Below are 26,334 nucleotides of genomic sequence, written 5' to 3'. Positions count from 1 at the left end.
CAACAGTCGGCTCAACGGAAGCGTTGATACGTAAAGAAATGACTCAACCAGTCAATTATGGCTGAAACTAAAAACGTACCGTCTACACTACGGTCCAATGATTCGGCAGAACAAAATTAATATTTTTGGATTAGTTTTCATTAAAGAAATAGATGACATAAGTGTGTACACATGTTGTACGTTCAGCCTGTGGCTTGCTGTCCACGGTCAAATGTAGTCTCTTTACAACAAATGAACACCAACTGCTGCCAAGTTGCTGCCAGAAAGCGGAAACACATCACTTCCTGTCCGTAAAAAGGATTTTCCCCGGAGGGACCTGGCAGACACCAGCTGTTGTTGCGGTTGTAATTGCTGCAAATGTTAAAGCTTTCATGACGGTGCTGTATCACACGGCAGTCATTTATTTATATGAAAGTGTCACAGATTACCAGCTCTAGGAAGGCCACTCATGCACAAAATGGCAGTCACGCTGAAATGGCTTGTACCTTCAGGTTACATGTCGGTGAATGAAAGCAGCTGAAGGAAATATTAATGAAAGCGCGCACGTGACTCTTTTAGTACCCACACAGACAAAGCGGGTCAGGCCGTGAAACCGAGCCTGTTTAGAGCGGCGGGATAATAATAGGAACCGGCCACGAGTGCTCGGTGGGGCTCGGTTCCACGACTGATGGGAAGGTGAAACAATACGAGGGGGGGGACTAAAGGGAGCCTTTCGGTTCGTTTACGGGGGGGGGGGGGGTAAGCAACAGCTTGGAATTGATTTTGCAGAGGCAGGAGTCTAATTGGAGATTGGGAGGGGGGGGGGGGCGAGACAGAAACAGAAGGAGGGAGAGAGAGAGGGGGGGGGACAACATAAAATCACTGCGAGACTCAGTCCACCTGCCATTTTAAGACTAAAAGCTTTCAGTTGCCTGCTAGGCCCCTAATCAATACCAGAAGTCTTTTTTACACACACACACACACACACAGAGAGAGACACACACACACACACACACAGAGAGACACACACACACACAATCTGTTGGGTAGCGGGGGCCCAATTCTTTCCAGCCACAGATCAAGTCAAATCACACACGTATGGACTGTGTAGGTCTCATTTGTAATTGGGTAACAGCATGCAAAATATGTCATCTTAAATGTCAAACTTAATCAGAGGTTCACATTTCAATAGCTCTCCCTCTCGCTATGAGACTCCCTCACTGGAGCTGCCTCTCTCTCTGCTTACCACTCTCTTTAGTGGTCTCACACACACACACACACACACACACACACACACACACACACACACACACACACACACACACACACACACACACACACACACACACACACACACACACACACACACACACACACACACACACACACACACACACACACACACACACACACACACACACACACACACACACACACCTCTCTCTATCTGCTCCTCTACCTGTCTGTTCATCTTTCATCTCTCTCAATTAATCTCTCACTCCCATCCATGTCCCTCCCTCCTCTATGCGGCTGTATCTCTCTCTCCATCTCCATTTCTCTCCTCCCCTTACTTCTGGGCTGTTCTTAAATACACCTCGATGCGTTTGTAGGAGTAGGAGTGTGTGTGTGTGTGTGTGTTAAGTTAATAGCATGACCGCTTCAATCACTCTGCGTGATTGACAGATAGACATCTATTCATTAAACATAGCAAAGAAATGTTTAAAAGAATGGAACAAGCTGAGACTGTGATGTGTTTGTGTTTTCTGTTTGTGTGCGTGTGTGTGTGTGTAATGCCTGCTACTTTCTTTAAAAGTAGTCCCAATGAAGGAGCGTCGTTAGCTTCTACACTAAGGGTTTTCCCTGTGTATCTGAGCAGTGTACAGTTACGAGGGGGATTCAAATCAAATCCTTCGCATTCGGTTGGACCGTATGTGAAAGTGGGCGGGCTTAGAATGAACTTGCAGATTGATTGAAGGATGGATGTCACGATATTATCGATTGAAATTGGATGATACTGGCTTATGTAGGCACGCGTCATTTCTTGTTTTACATGAAGACAAGACAATTGGATTTTGACAAAACAATATGGAGAAACTGCCTTTAAATTCTAATCAATGTTGTTGCACTTGCTATTTATGAGACATGAGTGTCTCATAAACTACGTTGTGCACAAATGCAAAGTGCAACTGAAACATGGATTCAGAAACGAACAATGGATGACGCACTACTCAACAAAAACCGCACAGAAGATGACTGCATCAATCCCCCCCCTCCCCCTCCCACCAAATAAACTTTATTAAAAGAAGAGTCTGACCTGGAATAAATACATTGGATTACTGCACCACACAGGGTCTGGGAAGCACTCTGCTGTGAGTCTGTGTGATACTCTGTAGGAGGGCTGTTTACCCCTCTGGGGAGTTAAAGGCAGAACACTGGTTATATATATACACACATACACACACACACACACACACACACACACACATAAACGCATAACTGGGAGCTGTCCAGTACGACCATGGTCTTTTGGCTACAGAGAGCTCTGGGGTTACTTTACGTGCACCTCAACAAACTCCTGAGAACGGCGAGAGATTTTCTCACTGCACCGCGGGAGACTCTCCTCACTGGTCTGCGAATGGAAACAGCTGAATTTCTGCTTTCAAGCTCAATTAACTCTTTAACTTTACAACCACACACAAAAGACAGTGAAACAGAACGTGTTACAAGTGAGAGAAAAGCCACTTTTCCAACTGTGACTTACTCATGAATGACACAAACTAGCTGTATTTCATCTGGGCACATTGGAAAGTGTTACATGAACACCCTGGGACCCACACTCTATAAAACTTTATTTTGAAGTGTGGGCCCACAGGTGGGTCAGAGGAGTTTAAAAACAGGTTGCTCCGTTTCTCTAAAGGATTCGGTTATTAGGCTGTCCAAGCTGTTCTATCCAAATTGCTGGAGGTTATTAGGTTAAAGCAAGGTACGTTTTGTTAGATTGGCCTACACAACAGACTGCCTGTGTGTGTGTGTGTGAGCGAGACTATTACTGCCAAAAGGTTGCTGGTTCAGTTCCCAATGGGGCTTTAAATGATGCTCAAATAAATCAGTATTACAACACCCACACACACACACACACACACACACACACTCACAGATCCAAGCTGCTATAGTTCAAATACACCCTGAATCCAAATCTTTCACACACACACACACACACACACACACACACACACACACGTATTATTTTACATCACAGACATTCATGCATATAAATACACTCACACATGCAGGTGTGTGGTCATATGTGTGTGTGTGTGTGTGTGTGTGTGGTCATATGTGTGTGTGTGTGTGTGTGTGTGTGTGTGTGTGTCTCTGTCTGTATTCCTGGGTCAATTTGTGATGTTTTAGTAAAACGGTGCAACAGAAGACACACAGAGACGCAGACTATATATCTCTTCTGCTATTTCAATAATCTGTGACCTGAGAGTTTATAAGACTCAATAGTCTGGCCTCTGGAATGACTGTCTGGATTCTAACTTTATGCGCACACACACACCCACACACACTCACAGCTCCCCTGCTATGGTCTTTAGAGTGTACTCTGTCTGTGTGTGAATGTGTCTGTGGAGCATACCATGTGTGTGTGGTCACGTCTAAGAAAGCTCCTTTTAAAATGCATCTCTCTCTCTCTCTCTCACTCTCTCACACACACCATCGCTGACGACATCACCTTAACCAATTGTTGCGGTAAGCAAATTGTGGTCAACAGTTAAATGTGTGTGTGTCGGCATTTGTGTGTGAAATCACATTTATAACTTGAGTGATAAATCACACTACTGTCAAGGGGGAGCATAACTTCACACACACGGAGGGAAAACACACACACACACACACACACACACACACAGTGTGTGTAATTAATTATTGTTAAACTAGCAGCCAGGAGTCAGAGGTTGACAAAGAGAAAAGATCAGTGTGGATCACACACACGCACAGAAAGAGAAAACACATGTAAACATGCAAAATCACATCTTCACAAGTTTATTTAGGCAGAAAAGTGCCTCACACAAACATGTACTAACAAATCCTTCAATATGGAACACACACGTTCAACGCACTTCTCCGACGAGGATTGATCAACCGAACAACAATTACACCTAACTAAACTCTACACCATCATAATTAACGATGAAAACCACATTAAAAGATTAGTTCCACCATTTGCATCTAATCATTTACATTATTTAAAAACAATCCAGCTTCATTAAATCCTCATTTAGTTTCTTCCTGCACATCAACTAAGCACCACATTACTTACACACACACACACACACACACACACACACACACGCACACGCACGCACAACAATCAGCAGTTTAAAATCTGTTACTGCCTCAGAACAAACCCAATAAACAATAAACCAAGGCGTTTCTCTGGTGAAATGTGTTGGAAATCTTCAAACCCAAAAGAAAAGACATTGTACGCAGCCACGACAAAGGTATTAAATCAAAGCCTTAATACCAAAGGAAATAAAACTGACAGTATACAGAGATACACAATACAGACTCATCATATGCACACAAACGAATAACACATCAAAAGCGGAGTCGGATAAATAATTGAAGGGGCGCCGTCCTCCAAATCCTAGAAATATTGTATTAAAGAGCCTGTTTTGAAAAAGCCTTTTTAACGAAAGGGGAAAAAAAAACAAGTCGTGTGTGAAGCAGGAGTAAGAAACAAAACCCCAGAATACTAAATTAAGAACAACCCACAATATCAACATCACACAACAGCCAACAATTACCCTTTTTATGCTCAAATACCTATTCAACTAAAACGCACATGTGAAGGACACGAGGCGTGTGATGTATCGGAATCCCCCGAAACACCCGTTTTAGAGAGCAGTCCAATAGTTCTGAAGAGTTACACAACAGAGTCCCTGACTTTCTGTGCTTGTGTTCAGAGACAGAATGATGGAGTCAGTGTGAAGATATTGATCTTCTGTGGAACCATCAGAAACGGTTTAAACTCGGCACACAAGCCTAACAGACGCCGGCTGCGACGCTCAAAAAAAAAAAAAAGCCAAAAAAACTGTTTGGCGCCAGAACACAGCTCGCTGCTCCAAAGCTCGCTGCTCCAAAGCTGCACTGAAAAAGCTGCATCGTATGCTTGCGGTGTGGGTTTTCCTGCCTTTGATTAATGGATTTTCAGCTGTGGAAACTGATTTTTATTCTATATTATAATTATTTTGGATATAACGATGTTTCCTTTCATCGTACCACTCTGCTGTCAGAGTTTGAATTCCCCTGTCCTGGCCATTGTGTTGTGCATGTGTATATGTTAAGCGTGTAGTAGGTGGCCACAAAAATCAGGTTTTGCTGGAGATGGGGTCCCGTATCTGCTCTGGAGGTGACCCAGTAGTAAACAACTTTGCTTTGCTTCCGATTGTCTGCACGATTGGCTCTCACATGGTCGTCGCTCACGTTGCGTGAGAAGACATTTGCATAAAAGTTACGCCTTTTCCTCAACTTTCCTCTGAAGTGCCGCTGACAACCTTTTAAATCTCCGCATGTCAGCGGGTGACGCCGGGGGGGGTCGCAACAACAGGTCCCATATACTTATTTACAACGAGCCCGATATGTGTGACAACGGCCCGCCTCACAGAGAAGGACTGAGCACCAAAGAAAAGATGAGAGTGAGACATGGCGGCGCAGAAACGGACAGACTTTTCACACTTGACGAGGAAAGAGAGCAGCACATGAAACACCTGAACACTGCCCCCTTCCTCTCTTGCTGCTCTTCACTGTTACCATGTTTCCTACTCGCGTGAAAGCGTGGGAGGAGGTGTGTGTGTGTGTGTGTGTGTGTGTGTGTGTGTGTGTGTGTGTGTGTGTGTGTGTGTGTGTGTGTGTGTGTGTGTGTGTGTGCGCGCGTGGTGGAGACCTGACAACTTCCTCTCAACTTCCTGTGATCAGAGCTCGGGGGTTGCAGGGGGTCGTAGAAATGTGTGCAGACTGAAGAATAAACTAATGTGTGTGTTTTTTTTTAATGAATGTCAATGCATTCAAAGCCTCCCTATAGGATATTCAGAGCATTAATAAAGCAATGCAAAGAAACATTAGAGTGATGTCATCCTGAGCAGATTACATTGAGCTTTGGGAGAGTAGCTGAGATGTTTTACTTCCACGGAAAAAGTAGGCTTTTTAAAAAAGAACTCAAATTCTAAATTGTATTTTGCTCTTGTCATTCATCGTGGTTATTTGCATAAAAGACAATTCAAATAATTAGGAAAATAACAAAAATGCACTTTTATTTAATGATTTGCTTTGATTTAAAAACACAAATGGTGATAACGCTATGATTTACTTCCAGCCAACACTCACTTTTACTGGATAGAGCTTGAACACTTCTTAATGTCACTCAACGTCACCTCCATTAGCGTTAGCCCACCGGCTAACATTCACTAGCTCTCCTCCTGCTAATTTTCAACAGAGATTTGTTGTTCACAATGTAGCATTATGAGGGACCAGCGACCACAAACCATTCATGCCGATCTCTCGATCGCATATTTATTTTTTTTTACTGAATATCGCCTTCTCACAATAAAAATCACATTTATTTTTTTACTTGCCCGACCGGATAACTGCACGAGGCAACCCACATGCCCGAACACAAGAGTTTACATGCCCCGGGTAAGCGTTAATGCCGAGCCCTGTGAAGTGGCTCTCCCTCTGTGTGTGTTCTTACACTTATTAGACAATAGTTAAAGAACACAGATACACGCACACGAGAACAAAAAAGAGGAAGGAGGTGGCAGTACTGCCCGATATTTCACAATAAAAACTGAGATTCAATCACTTCAAACACATACTGCACGCACATTTGTGTGTAAGTGTGTCTGTGTGTGCATGTGAACGTGGGTACTTGAGTATTACAGAGACCCAACTTGAGCGTTTTCTTTCCTCATTTTCATCACTTACTCGTGTTTTCACACAAACTTTTACATGGGAGCAGATGTGCCCGGCCTCAAACACACACACACACACACACACACACACACACACACACACACACACACACACACACACACACACACACACACACACACACACACACACACACACACACACACACACACACACACACACACACACACACACACACACACACACACACACACACACACAAAGGGACAGTGAGACAGTTTAGAAAGCCTTAAGGCTCAGTCTGAGCTTTCATTTCCTCTATCCTGCATAACAACCAACATATACACGCACATTCACACACACACACAAATACAGACGGAGAGCGGATGGCTATGAGACTGTTGGCCTGCCCAGAGGCACGACAGAGGTAGACAACTAGTGCCGAGAGAATCACTGCAGAAGGCAAGTCTGCATTAAAACAAGCAAGACCAGTTTCAACAAGACAAACTGAACAATTATCATTTTGCCTGGGATGAAATCAACTCGAAAAATTAGAGCAATAACAAAATAGAAACATTACACCGCAAAATTATGGCTAAAACAATAATCCGAGCAATGGAATGATGATCATAGACCACAAAAAGGCCGAATCACCCTGTATTCATTTTACAGCTCTTACACCTGAAGCTTTCACTTTGAGTTGGAGCAGACACAGACTGTAAGAAAGGGGCTAGATTGTCAGGTAAAGTCTGAAGGCGTTTAAAATCTTTCCAAAAAAGTGTCAAGCTTTTGTATTAATTTCCGCCTATCCATCTTTTTTTTACAGCAGCAGGTTTTTCACAAGGTGATACCTCGAGAAATTCAAAAGGAAAATCTTTTTTTCTTCTCTTAGAGGCGATTAAAGTGCTCTTACTAATTAAAGCTGCTGCTTTGTTGCCCGGTGGTGCAGCGATGGAGAAGGTTTGCCTGGGGGAAAAAAAGAAATGTCCACAGGCTTTCGTGAGCTCACATCCATCTCTCCTGGGTTAAAGCCACACATTGCTTTTCTCACTCGACTTCATCTTTTCTCTCCCCACACACACACACACACACACAGTGAGCTTTCCTGTGCTAGGGGAAGTTGCAGGTCGTTGCGACATCGGTGTTTGAGATAACAGCTCCTTAACACATGTATACACTGTCTCACTCACACACACACACACACACACACACACACATAACAGGGATTCAGTTGAAGACTTTATTTTAGGTTTATCGTAATGGAGCTTTTGTAAATAAACTGAATTCTCTAAATGTATAAAGAAGCTGCAAGCGAACACTAGGGGATTGTGTAAAGTTCAATAGAGACAACAATAAAAAAGTTAGTCCTCTATGCTCGCACATCACAGTACTAGCCACCAATTGTTTTTATTATTTTGGAAAACAGTTACTAGCTGGTCATGTGCATCGTAAAGTCTTTTAACGACACATATATGGATTCTACATGTGAAATGAGAGATGTTGAATCAATCCATCAAATCAAGTAAGATTTCTCCAAAGCACTGAGCTACAGTGGCTCAGTTTCATCCACAAAGCCCAACATGTCTGACGTTACCGCTCAAGGTGAAAGTCCAGACGAGACATCCGATTCCAAGAGAAATATCCCCAATAATTGCAAAAAAAAGGAAAAATACAAAAAAAAAAAGTTGAATTTGTTTTTCTCTGTTTAACTGCTTTTTGGCTTTAATGGGCAGAGAATATTCCCACAGCGGCAAAAATGAGTAGGTAACTTCAGATCACAGTACGGGAGATATGACTTATACGAGCACGAGTTATAAAGTATCGCCTTCTCACTCACGTAGCTGATTCACATTCGTCAATGCAATGAGAAGCGATACATCAAATGAAATACAAGATAGTAGCCCGACACCACGCATATGGCTTCTGATAGTTCATAAATATGATGGTTTGAAAGCACACTCCCAAAAAAAACAAAATGATGTCATGTATCATGTATATTATACATAATATTTCACCTGGCAGATAAGCTGCCAATCACACATATCAGGTTAACCTAAAAATCACTGGGTTATTGCAGCCTACATCAGACTACACAGCCGCACGCACACACACACACACAGCCGCACGCACACACACACACACAGCCGCACGCACACACACACACACACACACACACACACACACACACACACACACACACACACACACACACACACACACACACACACACACACACACACACACACACACACACACACACACACACACACACACACACACACACACACACACACACACACACACACACACACACACACACACACACACCAAAAGAGGCGACCGTGTTGTACGTTGACCTGATTTGATCTTCTTCTGCACTCTCAACATGATAAAGTGAAATCGATCCCCTGTGATTATCCGTCCCTGGATGATGTTATGCGGGACAGAGGAGCAGGGGCTTTTGTAAGCGGGATGAAGGGTGGCGATTATTCGGGGAGTGTTGTCTTGACACGGGGCGTCTGACTGAAATATTGACAGGAAATATCGACCCTTAATAGTGCATTGTGGAGCAGGCGCCGGCACCCGCTCTGCAATGCATTCTGGATAATAACCGAGAATAAGAGCCAGCATGTGATCAGAGCTCCTGTAAACACCTGATGTGGAAATTCACACATCAGTTAGTTTTTTGTTTTTTTTACCTTATTCTGACCCGAGGGCAGACACAGCACTACATCCGACTCTAATCCGTGCAGCACATTTCATCATGTACAATTACTGGTCTTAAAAAAAGATACAGATCTTAAAAAAAATGAACAGCTACGCTGAGAACCGTTTTCACCGCATAAGGTCAAACCACCTGTACCTCCTTTAAATATTCCTGTACATTTACCTAACCTGTCAAACGTAGTACAAGGAATGTGAATGTAAAAAGATAGCGACACACAATGTCTGTCAGCTGCAAAAGCTCAAAGAAAGAAAAAAAAAAAAAGACTGATGAAAGCACTCAGAGGATTGGGCAATCGTTTCAAAGACCGTCTTGGGAGACGCCTTTTTTTGTTTTTTCCCTGATGCGTTCGCTATCAGCCCGCCAGGGCTCAAAATAATGACGTGGTCACATTTGAAAAAAAAAAAAAAAAAAAGAAAAACGCTTTAAAGACAACGCCTGTTGTGTCGGAGCTTATCAGCCTCTTTCAAGGGCGTGCTGAGGACAAGTCATGCGACTTCACTGAGATCAGAACACCTTAAGTAGGTCAAAGATTTAGAAGAGATTCAGGTGTGGATCTGTAACAAGAAGAAAGGCATGTCATATTTAGTTCTCACACCCATCTAACTGCTGGTACACCCTTAAAAATATCCACACGCACACAAAATACAAGCATGGGCGCGCACAAACACATGGAGTTTAGTGCTTCAACCTATCGAACTGTTGCTACACCCTAAATCCTTTCATCTCTTTATTTGATAGCCAGCCCCTCCCTCTGTCTTCACCTTCTTTTCATCTCTTTTCATTCTTCTCTCTAATCTCTGACTCATCTAAGCTGGTAGAGAATGACAAAAACTGCATACCTTTGGTGTGCTGTCGAGACTGTCTTCCATTTTTTCTAATTCAATTTTTACTGCAGTTGACAGCTGAACGAGTCTTCTGCATGTTAGAAAATGTTCCATACAACCCTGGGGCCAAACTATAGATAGTGTATCGCAAAATGTCAAACATACATAGGCTTCAACGGGGAAATTAGCCGGGAGGTACAACTCCTCTATCTGCCTTCCGGCTATCTCACTCGCCGTCAATCACTCCCTGTTGTCTGTATGTAATGTCTGTATCTGCGCCATTATGCTCAAGTGATGCACGAGTCAAACATAACGAACCACCCATGAAATACCAAGAACTCTACAAACCCCTAGACGATTCAGAATTGTTTATCCTCTGGGTTTGATTTACACAGACAGTATCGAGGCGATTTGGCAGCTTAAGTCTTGAAATCAGACCCTCTCACCTTTAAAGTCGAATCAACTGAAAAGCCTCTATGCCCCCAACATTTGAACCAAACCTGTCAAAAGCTCAACATGCTGTTAAATGCTAAGCCACAAAGACACAGGGGAGAATATAAACTCTCATTGTCGGCAAAGTTGTTATCTCTCAACCCATCAAACCTGCAGCTCTGCATGCTTGCTAATACAAATTTACACAGGCCTGATCTCTACAAAGAATACAAAGAACTGCAACTGTGGGAGAGAAAGAAGGGTGAATGGAAAGACTGATGGACAGTAGGGGGAAGAATAGAGAGAGATATTTATATCATACTATTTCACTTTATGTCAAGCAGGAAATTGTACATCTATTAGACAATTGTTTTTAGTTGCAGCTGCGGTCTTGAAGATAGCTGGTAATGAAAATTGACAATAAATGATATTGGATTTTAGAGAAAGACAAGGGAGACAGACAGAGAGCGACCCCCCCCCACACAGAGACAGAGAGACAGAGAGACAGAGAGAGAGAGAGAGAGAGAGAGAGAGAGAGAGAGAGAGAGAGAGAGAGAGAGAGAGAGAGAGAGAGAGAGAGAGAGAGAGAGAGAGAGAGAGAGAGAGAGAGACAGAAAGAGGACGGGATGTGAATTCATTGCCTTAAAAGCAGCTCTTAGTCAAACAGTGTGATAAGAATCAGACGGCTCGCACACACACACAATCCTTGAATCTTTACTTTGAACCTCTTTGGACGGATAAGCAGACAAGAAGTGTTCAATTACTGTTCAATTATGGTATGTGTGTACACGTTGAAGTGTGCAAATGTGTCAGACACCGAGAAAGAGAAAGTCAGAGTGCGACAGCAGCAGAGGGATGAGATTCTTTTCCACCCATGTGTCACTTCCTTCCACACTCACCCCTTTTTACACCTCGCATTAAAACGCGTCTCGTATCCAGAGTGTATCTAGATATTTAACCGGATTACATTTACACCTGGTATTAATATGCGTCTCCGTTAAGATCCGATCGCTTTGTCCAGCTCAAAACAACCGAACGGGTCGAGTGAGCTATTACGCATTTCCGCCCACTATCTCTGTTCGGGTCAGGGCTTTTTTTAATACCCATCTGACCCGGTATGAGAGCCAATCAGCACTGCCGAGCACTGACTGAGGACCGAGACAAGGACTGAGCGACGCTCTGTGAAGTGTGTGTTTGAGAGAGCAATTACTGCAAGAACTTAAGAACTTACCCGTGATATTTTACTAGTGAGCTTAACCCAACGTTGTGGGTCGACCCCGCGCATCACTACCGCCCACGTAGTTGCTGTATGTGGGTTATAAATGCAATTGAACTCGTGTTCAGTGGGGTCACAGTGCGTCGCTGACCACCTCCGGGGGTGGTTTGGCCGATCGTGTAACACTCCGTCTTCATCGCGTTTTAGGAACATTTAACGCTGTACTTTCATGTGGTCAAGCACTATCCGATTGCGATTTAAAGCACCCAGAATGCATCGTAATGAAAGGTGTAAATGGAGTCTCTCTCTCTCTCTCTGTCTCTCAGTGCATTACTCCTCTCTGCTCCCTCGCCACAATTTCACTGTAACAAGGCTTTCTTTCAGGCTCTCTCCCTCTCCACGAGCCGTCCTTACTCTATCATCCTGCCAACCCATCTCCCTGGAGCAATAAATTCAACCATCCTCAATAAAAGAAAACGGATTAGTGTTGTCAAACAGAGTTAACAACAAATATATTGTCGATTTCTAGCCATCTGGCAACGCGTCAGTAGGTGATAAAATGAAAAGCACTCCTGTCTGATGTTATACTCCACTGATCTCGGCAAGAGAATTGGCCTTCTTCTTGCGGTAGAATAAAAAGGAAGGTCAGAGGTCAGAGGTCAGGATCAGCTGTGCTGAGCCAGTAGGGACCAATTGACCTAAACCTGATGCAGTTCTGGTGAGGAGAAAAACACAATATACAACAACACAAACCTATGTATATTTATTAGTGATATGGCTCCAGGGTCAGTCCACCACTTTGGCCCAGACTGAAATATCTCAAAGAACATTGGATGGATAGCCATGAAATGTTGTACAGACATTCATGGTCCCCAGACGGTCATTCCCAATAACTCGATTACTTTAACTTTTCTTCTAGCACCACCATCAGGCTGACATCTGAGTGTTATGTCTCAACAGCTGTTCGATGTGTTGCCGTGAAATCTTTCTACACACATTCAAGCCCACCTCAAAATAAAATGGAATCACTTCAGGGGTATACTGACTTTTCAATCTTGCGCCACCCATCTGGCCAGCACACACTTTTGTTTGTGACCAAATGCAAGCGAACCTAAAGATGTTCCCAGCAGCCTCAGCTGTACTTTGTGTTTATTGCTAAATGTTAGCATGCTAACATACTGAGCTAAGATGGTGAACATGATAAACCAATCAGCTTGATGTCAGCATGTTAGCTTTGTGATTGTAAGCATGTTAGCACGCTGACGTTAGCATTCAGCCCAAATCATTGCCTCACAGTGCTAGCGCACCCCTAGCATCACTGTAAAGTCTTTTTTTTCAGGCTTCAACAAACAAATATTTTCATTATCTGCCAACAATCGATTGTTTGGTCTCCTTAATGTCAGAAAACTCAACATAGTTTCCTAAAAAACAAAGTGGCGTCTTCAAATGTCTCGTTTTCCAAACAGACCCATGCAGAAAATAATCACAATTGTGAAACTGAAGCTAGAATATTTTGGATTCTTTTAATTTAACCACCCCTGTACGCATAGTGTAGAACTTTGGCACCTTTTGTTTCTGCCCTGTCCTACAGAGGGAGGAGGAGGGTGGAGCCACTGGTCCTAGAGGTGTGGTTTTTTTCCACACTGGAAATTTGTCAAGACTTGATCAAGGTAGGGCAGCGTTCAAGCACACAAGCCAAGGGTAGCAGGAGAGGGTGGCAGAGTGACTACAGCATCCTTCAACCAGAAGGCCAAGTCATCTCCCCTCATTCCCCCCCCCCCCCCCCCCTCCCCTGCTGCTAAAGTGTCCTTGAGCAAGTCCCAGGGGTGCCATTCTGTAGCGAAGGCTGCAATCTAAGGGGGTAATTTCACTACAAGGGATCAATGGAGAATCAGCCTGTGAGCTAAAGTCACCAAAGTTCCACGCCTCAACCTCACCACACAAACACTCTGGTGGCAAATGATCTGCCTCCCCCCTCCTTCTGTCTATGTGGCACTCTTTTCTCTTACGGCCTTCCTCTTTTCCCTCTCCTCCTGTCCTATTATGGACACAGCAACAGTGTTGCTGTCAGGACGACCTAAGGCTTGATTCACCGTCCGTCCCTGTCTGAATGTGCCTGTGTGTGTGTGTGTGTGTGTGTGTGTGTGTTAGATAGCAGATAAGAGCCATATATAAACAGCACTTGAAAGCAGAAATGTAAATGTTTAAAAGTCACGGCAGAACACAGACCATATCAAGATACCAGAGAGAGCGAGAGAGAGCGAGAGAGAGAGAGAGCGAGAGCGAGAGAGAGCGAGAGAGAGAGCGCGAGAGAGAGAGAGCGAGAGAGAGAGAGAGAGAAAGAGAGAGAGCGAGAGCGAGCGCGAGAGAAAAAGAGCGAGAGCGAGCGCGAGAGAGAGAGCGAGAGAGAGAGCGAGAGCGAGAGAGAGAGCGAGAGAGCGAGAGATTAAAGCAGAGTTCACACCAGGAGAACTCGCAGGAGACTGCAGTCAGCAGGACTCAAGTCAGACTCAAGTCATCAATTAAGCTTAGAGGAATTAAGCACCTCAAAGCTATACATCCAAAATCCTTAATATGTTGCTGAATGTAGGGGGAAGCTTGAAAAGACTGACCGGACACCTGCGTTACTCCAGGGCTTCATGCTGACACAGGCAGGCAGTACAAACTTTACATTTAGCATTTTTTTAAAGTATTCAAAGTGAGAAACAGTGTATTCAAGCACTGCTACAATCTCATTAACTTCCTTTTGAATGCAGGGGAGGTTGTTCCCTCTCCTACAGTTATTATTGCATCATGTACATCATGAAAACGGTCAGATTTTGCAACACATCATCTAAGACTGCTCAAAAAAAATAAATCACATGATGGTTGATGTTCCTGGAAGTAGAAATGAACTTAGGCGATTAAATATACGTTTCTAAAGTGGACGGAGCCGCTTGTTCCAGAAGTACTTTCCCCAGTTTGAATTCCCTTATTTTATTTATGTTCAACAATCTCGTCAAAGTCCCTCTACATACAAACACAGAAGTCTCTGAGAATACTACAATACCCATGAGCCTCAGCCGCCATTACTACGCAAGAGGACGGTCAGAGACGCAAATCGGAGCTGTAGTAATGGCAACTGCCCCGTCACAGCAGTCGTGAAGAGATATTTGTGCATGTGCACGTCCGTGTACATCCTTACATGAATGTGTTTGTTTTAAGGAATACTCTCACAGCATATACATGCTTACATGAGAGTGCATGTGAGTGTGTACATTCTTGCATGATTGTGTGCATGTGTGTGTGTGTGTGTGTGTGTGTGTGTGTGTGTGTGTGTGTGTGTGTGTGTGTGTGTGTGTGTGTGTGTGTGTGTGTGTGCAAGTGAGTGAGTGATTGTTAGCAGAAGCTCGTTAACCTCAGAAGTCATTACCACAGCCCTGAGGTTTACGCCAATTTGACAAAATAAACGACAAGCGAAAAACACAACAGACAAATTAAAAACAAGAAAGAAAAGAAAGTGATTATCCGGGATGAAATTAAAGTAATCGTATATTCACCAATTTGAGAACAATACCAATGACAAGAGAAAAGGGAATGACAATTGCTGAAGAGCGAGTAATTATTTAAGTAAAAATAGAAAACTGATCACCGGAGTAAAACAGCGTTAGACTCGCAAATGAGAATCACAAGGACAAAAGACAAAAACGGAGGAAAAAAACAAAATAACACAAAAAGAAAAAGCTACAGAACAGTGACTCTGTGTGTGTGTGTGTGTGTGTGTGTGTGTGTGTGTGTGTGTGTGTGTGTGTGTGTAAATGGTGTTATTTGACATCACTACTGCTATGTCGTCTCTTTTTTTTCCTCCTTTTCTCAAGACATTTTTGTTTTTACAGCTTCACTCTGGGCAGACCAGACCGCTGTACACACACACATTCATACAGACAAATGCATATATTCCCCCTCTTTCTCTCTTACACACACACACACACACACACACACACACACACACACACACACAGACCCCTAAAGGGGCCTTTTTCCACATTGGGCCATATGGTGCAGACAGGCGCACGGAAACAATTCTCTAAAAACAACACACATTCTGCACTTAAAAAACCTGCCCCACACACACACATACACACATACACACACACCAGACAGTTAAACCTGCTGAATGAATTGCTGCCTTGTTCAGTGGTGCACTAATGGCAAGGAACCTGCCATGCAGATTACCACACACACACACACACACACATACACACACACACAAACATGCAGAGGCTCAGCATTAAGCATTCTAGGGCACTTATCCATTAGAGGGGTTAGTTATTTTCCCCAGTCTAAAAGTAGGTATTCAACTTAATATTCCAACGGTAGTAAATCTGTTCCATTAAGCAGCTGGGGCAGATGTCTGTGAAAAGCTGGAACTCTTCAGGACCACAACCAGCTATCCTGGCGAATAGAACTACTAATATTTTACTTGTTTGGCGTCAGACAACGGTGAAAAAAACCCAGTGAAAAGTAAGTTAAATGGCACGTCTGTCAACACCTTCTGTCGACGGCCAAAGTGAAATATATGTGCCCAAGACGTGACTCTTATAGGTGGAAAATGTATCTCAGATCAGGGATCATCTGCAGTGGTTGGCGATAGTGAAGCTGAAAGTATGAAAGTTTATAAAGTAGAAACTATGTTGACAAATTACTAGAGTGCTATTAGCTTCTTGCTATAGCTCACATGGACTTCATCATGAGGGAGTTTCACTTTAAATCAGCAAGATAAACAACTGACTGGTCTGTTGTTTTACCATATCTTTACATGGCAAATAGTTTGCCGCTATATTAATCCTCTGAATCCCGTACACGGGAGCTTTAATTCAAATTGAACTACACGACAACTCTAACAGCAGCACTTCTGGAGCAGAATCACATGCCAAACTTAAGCAGATCTTAACTAAACAAAGCAGAAACACCTCCTTATTAAGTCTGCCTTGAGATCATCATAACATGAACCTGACGCTGATACATTCAGTCTGCTACCTCTCTTCCATTCTCCTGCTCTCAGTCGACTTCAGTGCCATCTTTCTTAGCAACTATATCAATATGGAATATGGCCAACGCTTTGGAAGCAATTAACAGGAAAAATGTTTAAAAAAAAAAAAGAACATTCTTATCCAGTCTTTCAGTCACAGCTTTATTATCCGCGAAGGTATTTAAATCTATTCCTCGGCCAGCCTCTCGATGTCCCTTTTCCTTCTTGTGATCAAAGACACAGCAGGTCTGCCAATATTCTTAACAATATGGAACGTTTCATGTTCCATTACTGACAATTGGCTCTGAGAGGATTCAGGAGTCATATTCAACAGTGTTTGTTATTGCAGTCAATCGTATCCGAGGGACTCAAAGCAGCAAGAGCGTCCGATTTTCCAGGTCGGCTTACTCAGCAGTGATTCATTAAAGACCCAATAAGTGACTTCTGTAAGACATGGTGCAGGGGAGAGCAACACTGAGTCATCTCACTGAGAGCGGAACTTCCTCTCAGAAGAAGAGCGAAGGAACTCGATACAGTGTACTAAATACTGCATACATTTTGTAGAAATACCATTTCTTTATTTTGCATGGATGACGGTAAAAGCTCTTTAAATTTGGTTGGCAGTAGCACAGTTCACCATTCTCATCGCTGCATGAAAACATTACATTAAACTGTTCCAAAGCATCAAGCCAAAGCAAAGTGTCGAAAGATAATCAAGTACAGAAAATATCGTTAAAATGGCTTATTGCCACACATCATTAACCTTTTTTTTTTTGTAAACATGCTGTATCACCTATGACAAGTCAAACTGTCTGTTGTGAGAAGCTGTAAGCATTTCTTACAAAGTGAGCAGTAAGCACAACCTCACATTTTTCACCACCTCAGCCAACATCTCTCTTGTTCCCGTTGGCGGCGCTCATTTCTCCCCCGCTTACATCTCCGGTGACAATGTTGTGCCCGCATTGTTCCACACACCAGCGCTCCCCCTGCGCCGCCGTTGGCAACACAGTCAAAAAACCACGCGCGCGCAGCGGCTCTACTGTGAAACCCACTGCAGTGTGGTGGATGCTGCCTCGCTTGCATTTGGCTTTGGTGGGCACCTGGATCTGAAAAAAAACAACAAAAGAAACTACCAGTTGGAACTATCTGTCAGCCCCCAGCTACTCTGTTTATGTTGTTCTGGCACGTTGTGCTGACGCTGCCAGGCGGCCTGGTTGCCGTAGCTGGGCGCGCTGGCTGCTAGCGGCAGCACCACCGCTAGCCACTAGCCTGTCAGCTCCCAGCGGCTCCGTCTTTATCGTCTCGGGTCTTGCTGATCTGGCTTAGGACTATCAAGCAGCAGCCCGAGGCTCTGCCTGCCTGTCTTTGTTGCATTTCCTGAGCAGTGGAGTCTGGCTCACACAAATCTGCATAGATTCTGACAACATGTTGTAAAATGTGAAGTAATCCAATAAAAGCCACAGTGCGTGTACAATTGGCAGCTGGCTGATCCCAGCCAAACTCCATGTCCTACGAAGTCAGGATATACAAGTGAAAGTTGCTACAGTAATACACATCTGCAAGTACTGCCGGTAAAGGCGTGTAATTCCTGACTAATACACGGGAGAACATTTTGAATATCAGCAAAGTGCAACGTGTAAGATGTAGCCACATGGTCATCATTTCAACTCTTCTACTGGGTCCATGCAATTTAAATGTACAGTCATCAATTATTTAAAAATAAAAAAAAGCCAGCTACTAACTAACTGCAGGGCAGGAATACTCAAAATTCCACCAAACTGCTGAAACTCTGAGTTCAGACCCCCGGGTGCTGGGGTTTGCGCTGGCTGGATTCGAGCAATGGCACGTCTCCCGGAGCTGCCGTCTGCTCTCCTGCCGGTGAAGCAGCCTTCCGTCTGCAAACAGTCTGCCCCCTCGCACTCCTGGTTCTGGTTCATCCTGCCTCCCTTCCCTCCAGCCAGCCCAGCAATACGGCCTGGGCCTCCAGCAGCGTGGTGTCGGTGTTGGCTCCCAGCGGGGACCGGCGGAGCAGCGAGGTGAAAGCTCTGCTCCTGGCCAGAGGAGGAGCCACTGTTGCCTGGAGCTGAGCTCTGCACCCCCCCGCCGGAGATCCGACTGAAGGGAAGTCGGGTCTTTCGAGGCATCAGTGTTACATTGAGATCGAGAGTGTTTCGTAACCAAGAGTAAGTGAAGAATCTACGTACAACAGTAACAGTCTTCTCTCCCCCAAGAAGGGAGGAGTTTTGATGTTTTCCCCGAACCGCTACGATTACAACGAGAAGGTGACATCATATTTACACAAGACGTATCCTTTCTATAACCCTCGAGAAGAGATACTTCTTGGTCCCGTCATGTTGGACTGAGGCCAGACTGACTCACTAATGCCTTTGGAGGAACGAGTGGTGTTACCGAGGCTCATTTCAGCAGCCATCTCTGCAAGACAATACATAGATGTCTGTGATGTAACGTCAAGCATGTTACATTTTCACAATTTCACATTCTGTTGATAAGGTTAGTTCATTTCTTTTGAATGTTTAAAAATAAATTCTGGACAGATTGTCCACATTGCAATTTAAAGAAGGAAAAAAAACGAATTCTGAATAGTTTTTGTCAAAATAGGCAGTGACATTCGAGCTGACTTGGCAATAATCTCTGTACCTCTCAGACAACGCTGCATCTGCAGAGTGATTTTTCCTTCCAGACATACCAGAAGCAGCACACAGCTGTATAGTTCACCAGCATATGGATTAAATAAATACAGTCTGCACAGAGCTTGTTAACACTTGTTCACTTGGCTACAACACACTGACACTGTTGTAGCCAAACTGAACAAAACACACACACACACACCCATATCTGCTCACACACCCACACAAGCTGCATGCACACAAGCAAACATCCCTAAAGAGTAGATATGTGGGTGGATGGGTGTAGCACTGGTTATTGTGGGAGCAAGTAGTGACACACACGCAGGTCTAATGGCTTGGAAAGCACACACAGAAACATGCACACGGACTAATGTAGGGAGAAAGCTTTTGATAAAGCGAGGGTTTGAGTGCTAATGTGGTACAACAGCTAACCAGTTTTCAGCATTACTTAACCGTGGAGTCTCACTTAGACCCACATACACAGACGGGTCTGTAGACTTACATACAAAAGAATCCTCTGCCTCAGAAGCACAGAGGGAACAGGCTTGGAGTGCACAGTAATCCTGTGGCACAAGAACACTGAAATACTGAACCAATAGTTGGGGTCTGGTCACCTTTTAGCTATGTGGTCAGTTGCTAACCTAATCGGATTAATGGATTTTAACCCCAACTCTGCTGCGAACGCAGAAACGGACACAGACGAAGATAAATGGGTTGAAGCTCTAAAAACTAGGTTGGGTCCATTACACCTGCTTTGTCTAGTTACTGTTCTTTATCCGATTATTGGATTTTTTTCATTTCCCCCAAAACAAAAAAAAACGGCCGCCTCGAAACAGCGGTGAAACATTAAGCAGCCGGCAAATGCCAGTTTTGACTGTGTGAAGTTATCCCTACAGACAAACTGCACTAACAGGTGGATCGGAGGAGAGAGTGAAGACTCTCAATGAAACGATTCCTCTTGCCATGATGGCAGGCTCAAAAAAGGTACGCAGTGCTCAGGATTAATATCTGATTTTGCATTTCCCACAGTTTGGGTTGAGTCAGCTGTCAGCATGCATCAGAGAAACTTCTCCATAAAAGACACAGTTAATGTTTTGTGTTTAAATCAAATGTATGTACTACTTTTTTAAGCAATTATCTTTCTATTCTCTGTTCACTCTGGATCTGGAGGTGAATTGTATGGTATATGCCCTTTTTTACTGCATCAGTGTAGTGCAATAACTTAATCAGGCGATGATATGAGCCAGCTGGAGGCTAACATTGGCTAACGAGCTACTGCGACATTACACAGTAATCAGGAGACAAGTTGTGTCGACAGTGCCGTGTGTCAGCGCAATCAGCCCAACACTCGGGTTGACTTTTCCATCCAAATATAAAGCAGGCCCGGTCCATTCATGGCTGCCAGCTTTGACACGATTATTCGAGTGCAAACTTGGGGACGATCTGGGCTCAGAATGTGCTCCAGTTAGCAGTACCGGGGCTAGCTTTGGGACACTTGCGCCACATGGACGTGGCCAAAGATTCAGAGTAGGCATGAATAATACGTGGACGAAGATTAAGCCATTCGATATGAATTTGGCACGAGTCTGGACAAAGTAAAGCCGTTGTTGGGCTGGGAAAATTGTACTACTTGGGTAAACTTCTCAACATTGAGTGAAAAGTTGAGTGGTGGTGGCCGACTCGAAAACACGATACATACAGGGCATGATACACAGACACACACACACACACACACACACCTGTCACATTGATTTTTGATTGATTCGCCGACCTTTAAACAAGTCCATCATCAGCAAACCAACAAATTAAGTCATTAATTGCCATGGCAGCTGGTGACACCTCCTTTATTAATCTTTTTCGCCATAATTAATAAGCCCTAATTGGAATTAATTGGAATTAATTGTTGTTTGGGATGTGGGGGACAAAGTAGGAAAACCTGCTGTGTGCGTGTGTGTGAGGGGCAGAGGTTTAATGCCCTCTGTACAGAATGATGAATGGGTATTTGTTGTGGTCACACACATACAGAATGAAACCTCTGTGTGTGTTAGTGTGTGTGTGTGTGTGTGTGAGAGACTAACTAATAGCGGTACACCCTGCTGTAGAGTTGTGTGAAGATGAGATAATCAGACACACAATGAACTACCTGTTGACCCATCTTTGCTCAAATAGGTCAACAGGTAGCTTACGTACGAACAATGACATGAACCAGGTTCCACTGTGAATTCAGGACGACACGCAGAGACAGACGGTGAGAGGACGACAGAAAGAACAGAAATAGATAAAGAGATCTACTGACATAAAAGAAGAAGAAAAACGGACGGGGATTCACTGCCTCAGAGGAGCACAACTCATTTGTGGGGCACTACATCACAGATATAAACTCCTGAATGTTTTAGTAACACGTGTGTGTGGGCGTGTGTGTGTGTGTGCGTGTAGCATGCGAGTCAAACTTGCTTGTGGGCCTGACTGAATTGTCTCTACTCAACATTCCTCAGCTTTCTAAAACTCCACCAACTCGTACAAGCACATCAAAGACAACAATACCGCAACGCACACACGCACATGCGAGTGTGCGTGCACACACGGTTGAAGGCATGCAAGCACACACACTTGCATGGACAGTCGGACACACACACAAACACACACACACACAAACACAGACCACAGCTAAAAGCATCAAGCAGCTCAAAGCAATCCGCCCCGCTGAACAGCATCGCCGAGCAAAGCCAGCGTAGCACATAATGAAAAACATACACACACAAACATATCCGCACACATGTGCTTAAAAGGCCTCATATTTACGTACCCAGTACCATATACTCAGACTTGCACTATGCACACTGAAATAACAGACATCCATAAAGAAACATCCAAACCCTGTTTAAATACAGAATTAAAGGCAGTTTCAAAAAAAGCACAAACTCATACCATCACGCACACATGAGCAAGAACACAAAGTAAGCCGACGAACCTCCCTTAAAGGGTTAGTTCACCAAAATGACACTCAAAGAAAACATTTTCCCACTTAGCGATTACTATAGCTAATATGTATTAGCCTCACAGTTAGTTTTATTTGAGGAGATTTGGAGAAATTCTCCATTAAAGACGTCTGGCACCGTGCCAATATACCATTACAGTGACATACCCTTTTGTTTCAAAATACATTTGTAAATCTTCTTCTGTCAGAAACCTCACTGTGGACAATTTTACAATTTTTTCCGGCAGAAACGGCGAACAATGAAAACTGTTGACAGTAAAGAAAAAAAGAAAAGAAATAACGAGCATGAGTGTGTGTGAAAAAGAGAGAGGAAACAGTAGAAGAGCGCTTCAGTGTGTGGTGACACAGGTGTAGAAGGATAACACAGCAGTTGTATATCTGATGACGGAGGAAAAAAAAAAAAAAAAAGCGAAGCAGTCCTAAACAAATTGTCAGTGAGTGTGTAGGTGTGTGTGTGTGTGTGTCTGTGTGTGTGTGTGTGTGTGTGTGTGTGTGTGTGTGTGTGTGTGTGTGTGTGTGTGTGTGCACCTTAAATGCACAGCTTTCCGATAGTCTTGATGCAGCGTGGTGTGGTAAAAGTACATCATGCAACACATCACTAACAAACAAAAGTGCTTACTTTAGTAGAAACTCATGTCTCTCACATGTACACACACACACAAACACACACCAACAGATGTTTCCATATACAGCATAACTCAATAAAATATCGACACACATGCAATATTTCAAAAGAAACAATTCAATATTCACGCAGCGAGAGCTATAATGAACCCTTCACCACAGAGCCCTGCAGCTTTGTGCGCCCATACACCCATATAATAACCTCAACTGTATGCATTTGCATTTCCTGTAGTACAACAAACTGTGTGTGTGTGTGTGTTTCGAACGGAAACGCTGGCCTGTTCAATCCATTCATCAGTCAGTGAACAAAGAACTTCACTTAACAGGCAAAAAAAATGATCCGGTAATTGCAGCCTCACTATCCCTAATCTAGCAGGTTTACACCTCTGACGTCTATCAACATTACTGCCCCTGCAGTAAAAGTTTACAGTATTTGCAAGTCAAAAATCAACACAGTTATGTCAGGGAGGTTCGCTTAACAAGACACGGCTGGTAACAATTACAGAGCCTCCATATTTTGCTCCGAGTACATGTGATCTTACCCGGCCGATCAAACAGTTGACCAAGTTGCAACCACTAAACTTTACAGAGTGTAAGGAGCTAATGAGCTGCGTTCCTAATGAGGTCTACTGAACCGGCACGATGGAGGAGCGGGTAACGCCGAGAGTCGACAACGCTCGATAAACTTGAAGCCGTTCTTCGTCTCTGTCTGGATAATAATCTCACACACACACACACACGGTTTTCCACCCTCACAAGTAACGCAGCAAACGCGCAGTCACTTCCTCCAACAGTGATGACTAAGAGCAGCTTTCCATAAAACTGCTCAGAGCACCGTTGCTCTGCATATACGCCATTTTATCAGCAGTCGTTTTGGTCTCGGTAAACTACCCCCACCCCCCCCCCCCCCACCCCACACACACACTCTCGCCCTCTCACGAGCTGCTGCTGTGAGAGCAGATGCAGATTCAAACTTTTGTCTTTTCATCTAAACAAATGATGCATGCCTTTTTGTGTTTTTTTGAAATTTTAAACAAAATTCTGAATCAGGTGGTTGTTTAACAAAAATGGCTCTCAAGCGCGCCCATACACACCACACACACACACACACACACACACACACACACACACAGTCTCAGATTATGAATGAAACTGTTTGCAGTGTATTCTAGTAAGGTTGTAATGTATTCTGTAATCTACATAATTTAACAATGCTAAAATGAATAAAGATGTTTGTGTTCAACAGAGATTAATTAATAAACAATAATTACTCAGACTGAACAATTTATGATGATAAATAATAGCAACCCCCTGATAGAACATATCAATGAATAGGGATGAAATGTAATACAAGGGATTCTAATTACTGAAGCATGCAGACATATAATTTAAACACATATGATAATAACTTCTACATTACTTTGTACTACATAAATAGTAACGTTATTAAAAGTGATTCATTTTGCCAAATGATTGATGTTGTATAATCCTAGTGATTAACCGTAATCTTGAGGAACTCATGCACCCATAATGGCTGAATAAAGATCTTTTTGTCCTACCTCTGCTGATCATCAGGTTATAAAAACATCATGGCTGACTCCTGGCCTTGGCATCAGCTCTGTTTGTAGCGGTCTGACTGGACCCAGCGCCGAGCCCGGTCCGTCCAGCAGCAGCAGCAGCCAACAGTTGGGCTACCGGCCCTCTGTACTCCACGCGATAATGGGAAGCAGAAACCAGGCGTCAGGCCCAAACTAATATCCCTCCATTTCTTTATCAGGTGCACGTAACTCCACACAGGTCCGTGAACGTCGGAGCAAAAACCTTCTCAGCTTCTTTGACTTTTTGTTTAAGGTCTTGAAACTCCGCGTCGCATCGGCGACCTTTGGTCCAGGGCTGCTGCTGCTCCTTTTTATGCTCAACAGCTGGGCAACTCAGCTTTGAGTTTGATCAAGTGTGTTGTAGATCCGCGGCCCCTTCTTGCTGTCCGCTCTTTTCTTTTATTTATTTTTCAGTTCTAGTTTAGATCCTCAGTCACGGTTGTCAGAGTCAACCATCGCTTTCACAACCTGGAAAATGACAGAAAGACAAATAACATTAGAAAAGTGCACATTATGCAACATTTACTGGAAACATATATGAGCCAGACATTTTCTCTATTTGACGTGTACGGGAAACAATTTTGTCCAGACATCCAAATTGACTGAGCGGATCAAAGGTGCACGATACGCAAAAATATGTAGTGCCCTGCTGAGACCCCAGCACAGTCAAACGCTCTAATTGTACCAATTTTGTTTTATCACCACAGTTGACAGCTGACGAAGCCTTCCACATGTGAAGATTGTTTTAAGGCCCCGGGATAAAGCCACGCCGCTGATTATGTATCGTAAAACGTCAAAAAATATGTGAGCCATTGACAAGGGAAAGTGTCTTTCTCAAAAGAAAAGTGTCTTTTCTCAAAAGGGGGAATTTTTTGCCTCATATTTTTCTCTAAAATCTGTAATTAACAAAAAGGATGAGTTAGAAAGCTGTGAGCCATCCGACTTATCAAAAAGCATGTTAGTGCATATGGCCAAACTCAAGGGAGTTCAAATGATGCATGCGTGCGGGAGGGAGGGGAGCCTTATAGATGTTGGAGCACTCTAATAGCAACTATCTATAAAACAAACACATTGGCAACAAAATATTCAAGCAGCTTAAGATACTTTAAATATTATGTTTAGTTACAGTGTGACACAAAAGCCACTGATAATACCACACAGGAATTAATCCAAATTAGAAAACAATTACAGCCCCGTGGTGGCAATCAGCAGCACCCGCACACAACTTCTCTCTTTCAAAATTTCTACAATTATTATTCACTCTATTTCAATATTGATTGCTTTATGAGTCGGAACAAAGCAGTCATCAATGAGCAATTTCCAGCAATTAGTAAGTACATTCATCG

General features: G+C 43.5%; 1 protein-coding gene across 2 annotated transcripts in view; it reads right to left on the bottom strand.

Moving 5' to 3' along the window:
* Nucleotides 1–26,334, bottom strand: part of trps1 (trichorhinophalangeal syndrome I) — a 106,712-nt gene that overhangs the window by 62,616 nt on the left and 17,762 nt on the right. For both annotated transcript variants that reach the window (XM_076105909.1, XM_076105908.1), the window contains exon 2: nucleotides 24,950–25,456. In XM_076105909.1, coding sequence (XP_075962024.1) covers nucleotides 24,950–24,962 — 13 coding nt within the window. In that variant the 5' untranslated portion in view covers nucleotides 24,963–25,456. The remainder of the gene's footprint in view (nucleotides 1–24,949; nucleotides 25,457–26,334) is intronic.

This window comes from Anarhichas minor, unplaced genomic scaffold, assembly GCF_050575085.1.
Source record: "Anarhichas minor isolate MPS153535 unplaced genomic scaffold, ASM5057508v1 ptg000033l, whole genome shotgun sequence".
Taxonomy (NCBI): domain Eukaryota; kingdom Metazoa; phylum Chordata; class Actinopteri; order Perciformes; family Anarhichadidae; genus Anarhichas; species Anarhichas minor.
Note: the sequence above shows the minus strand (reverse complement) of the source record. Positions and strands in the feature narration are given on the sequence as shown.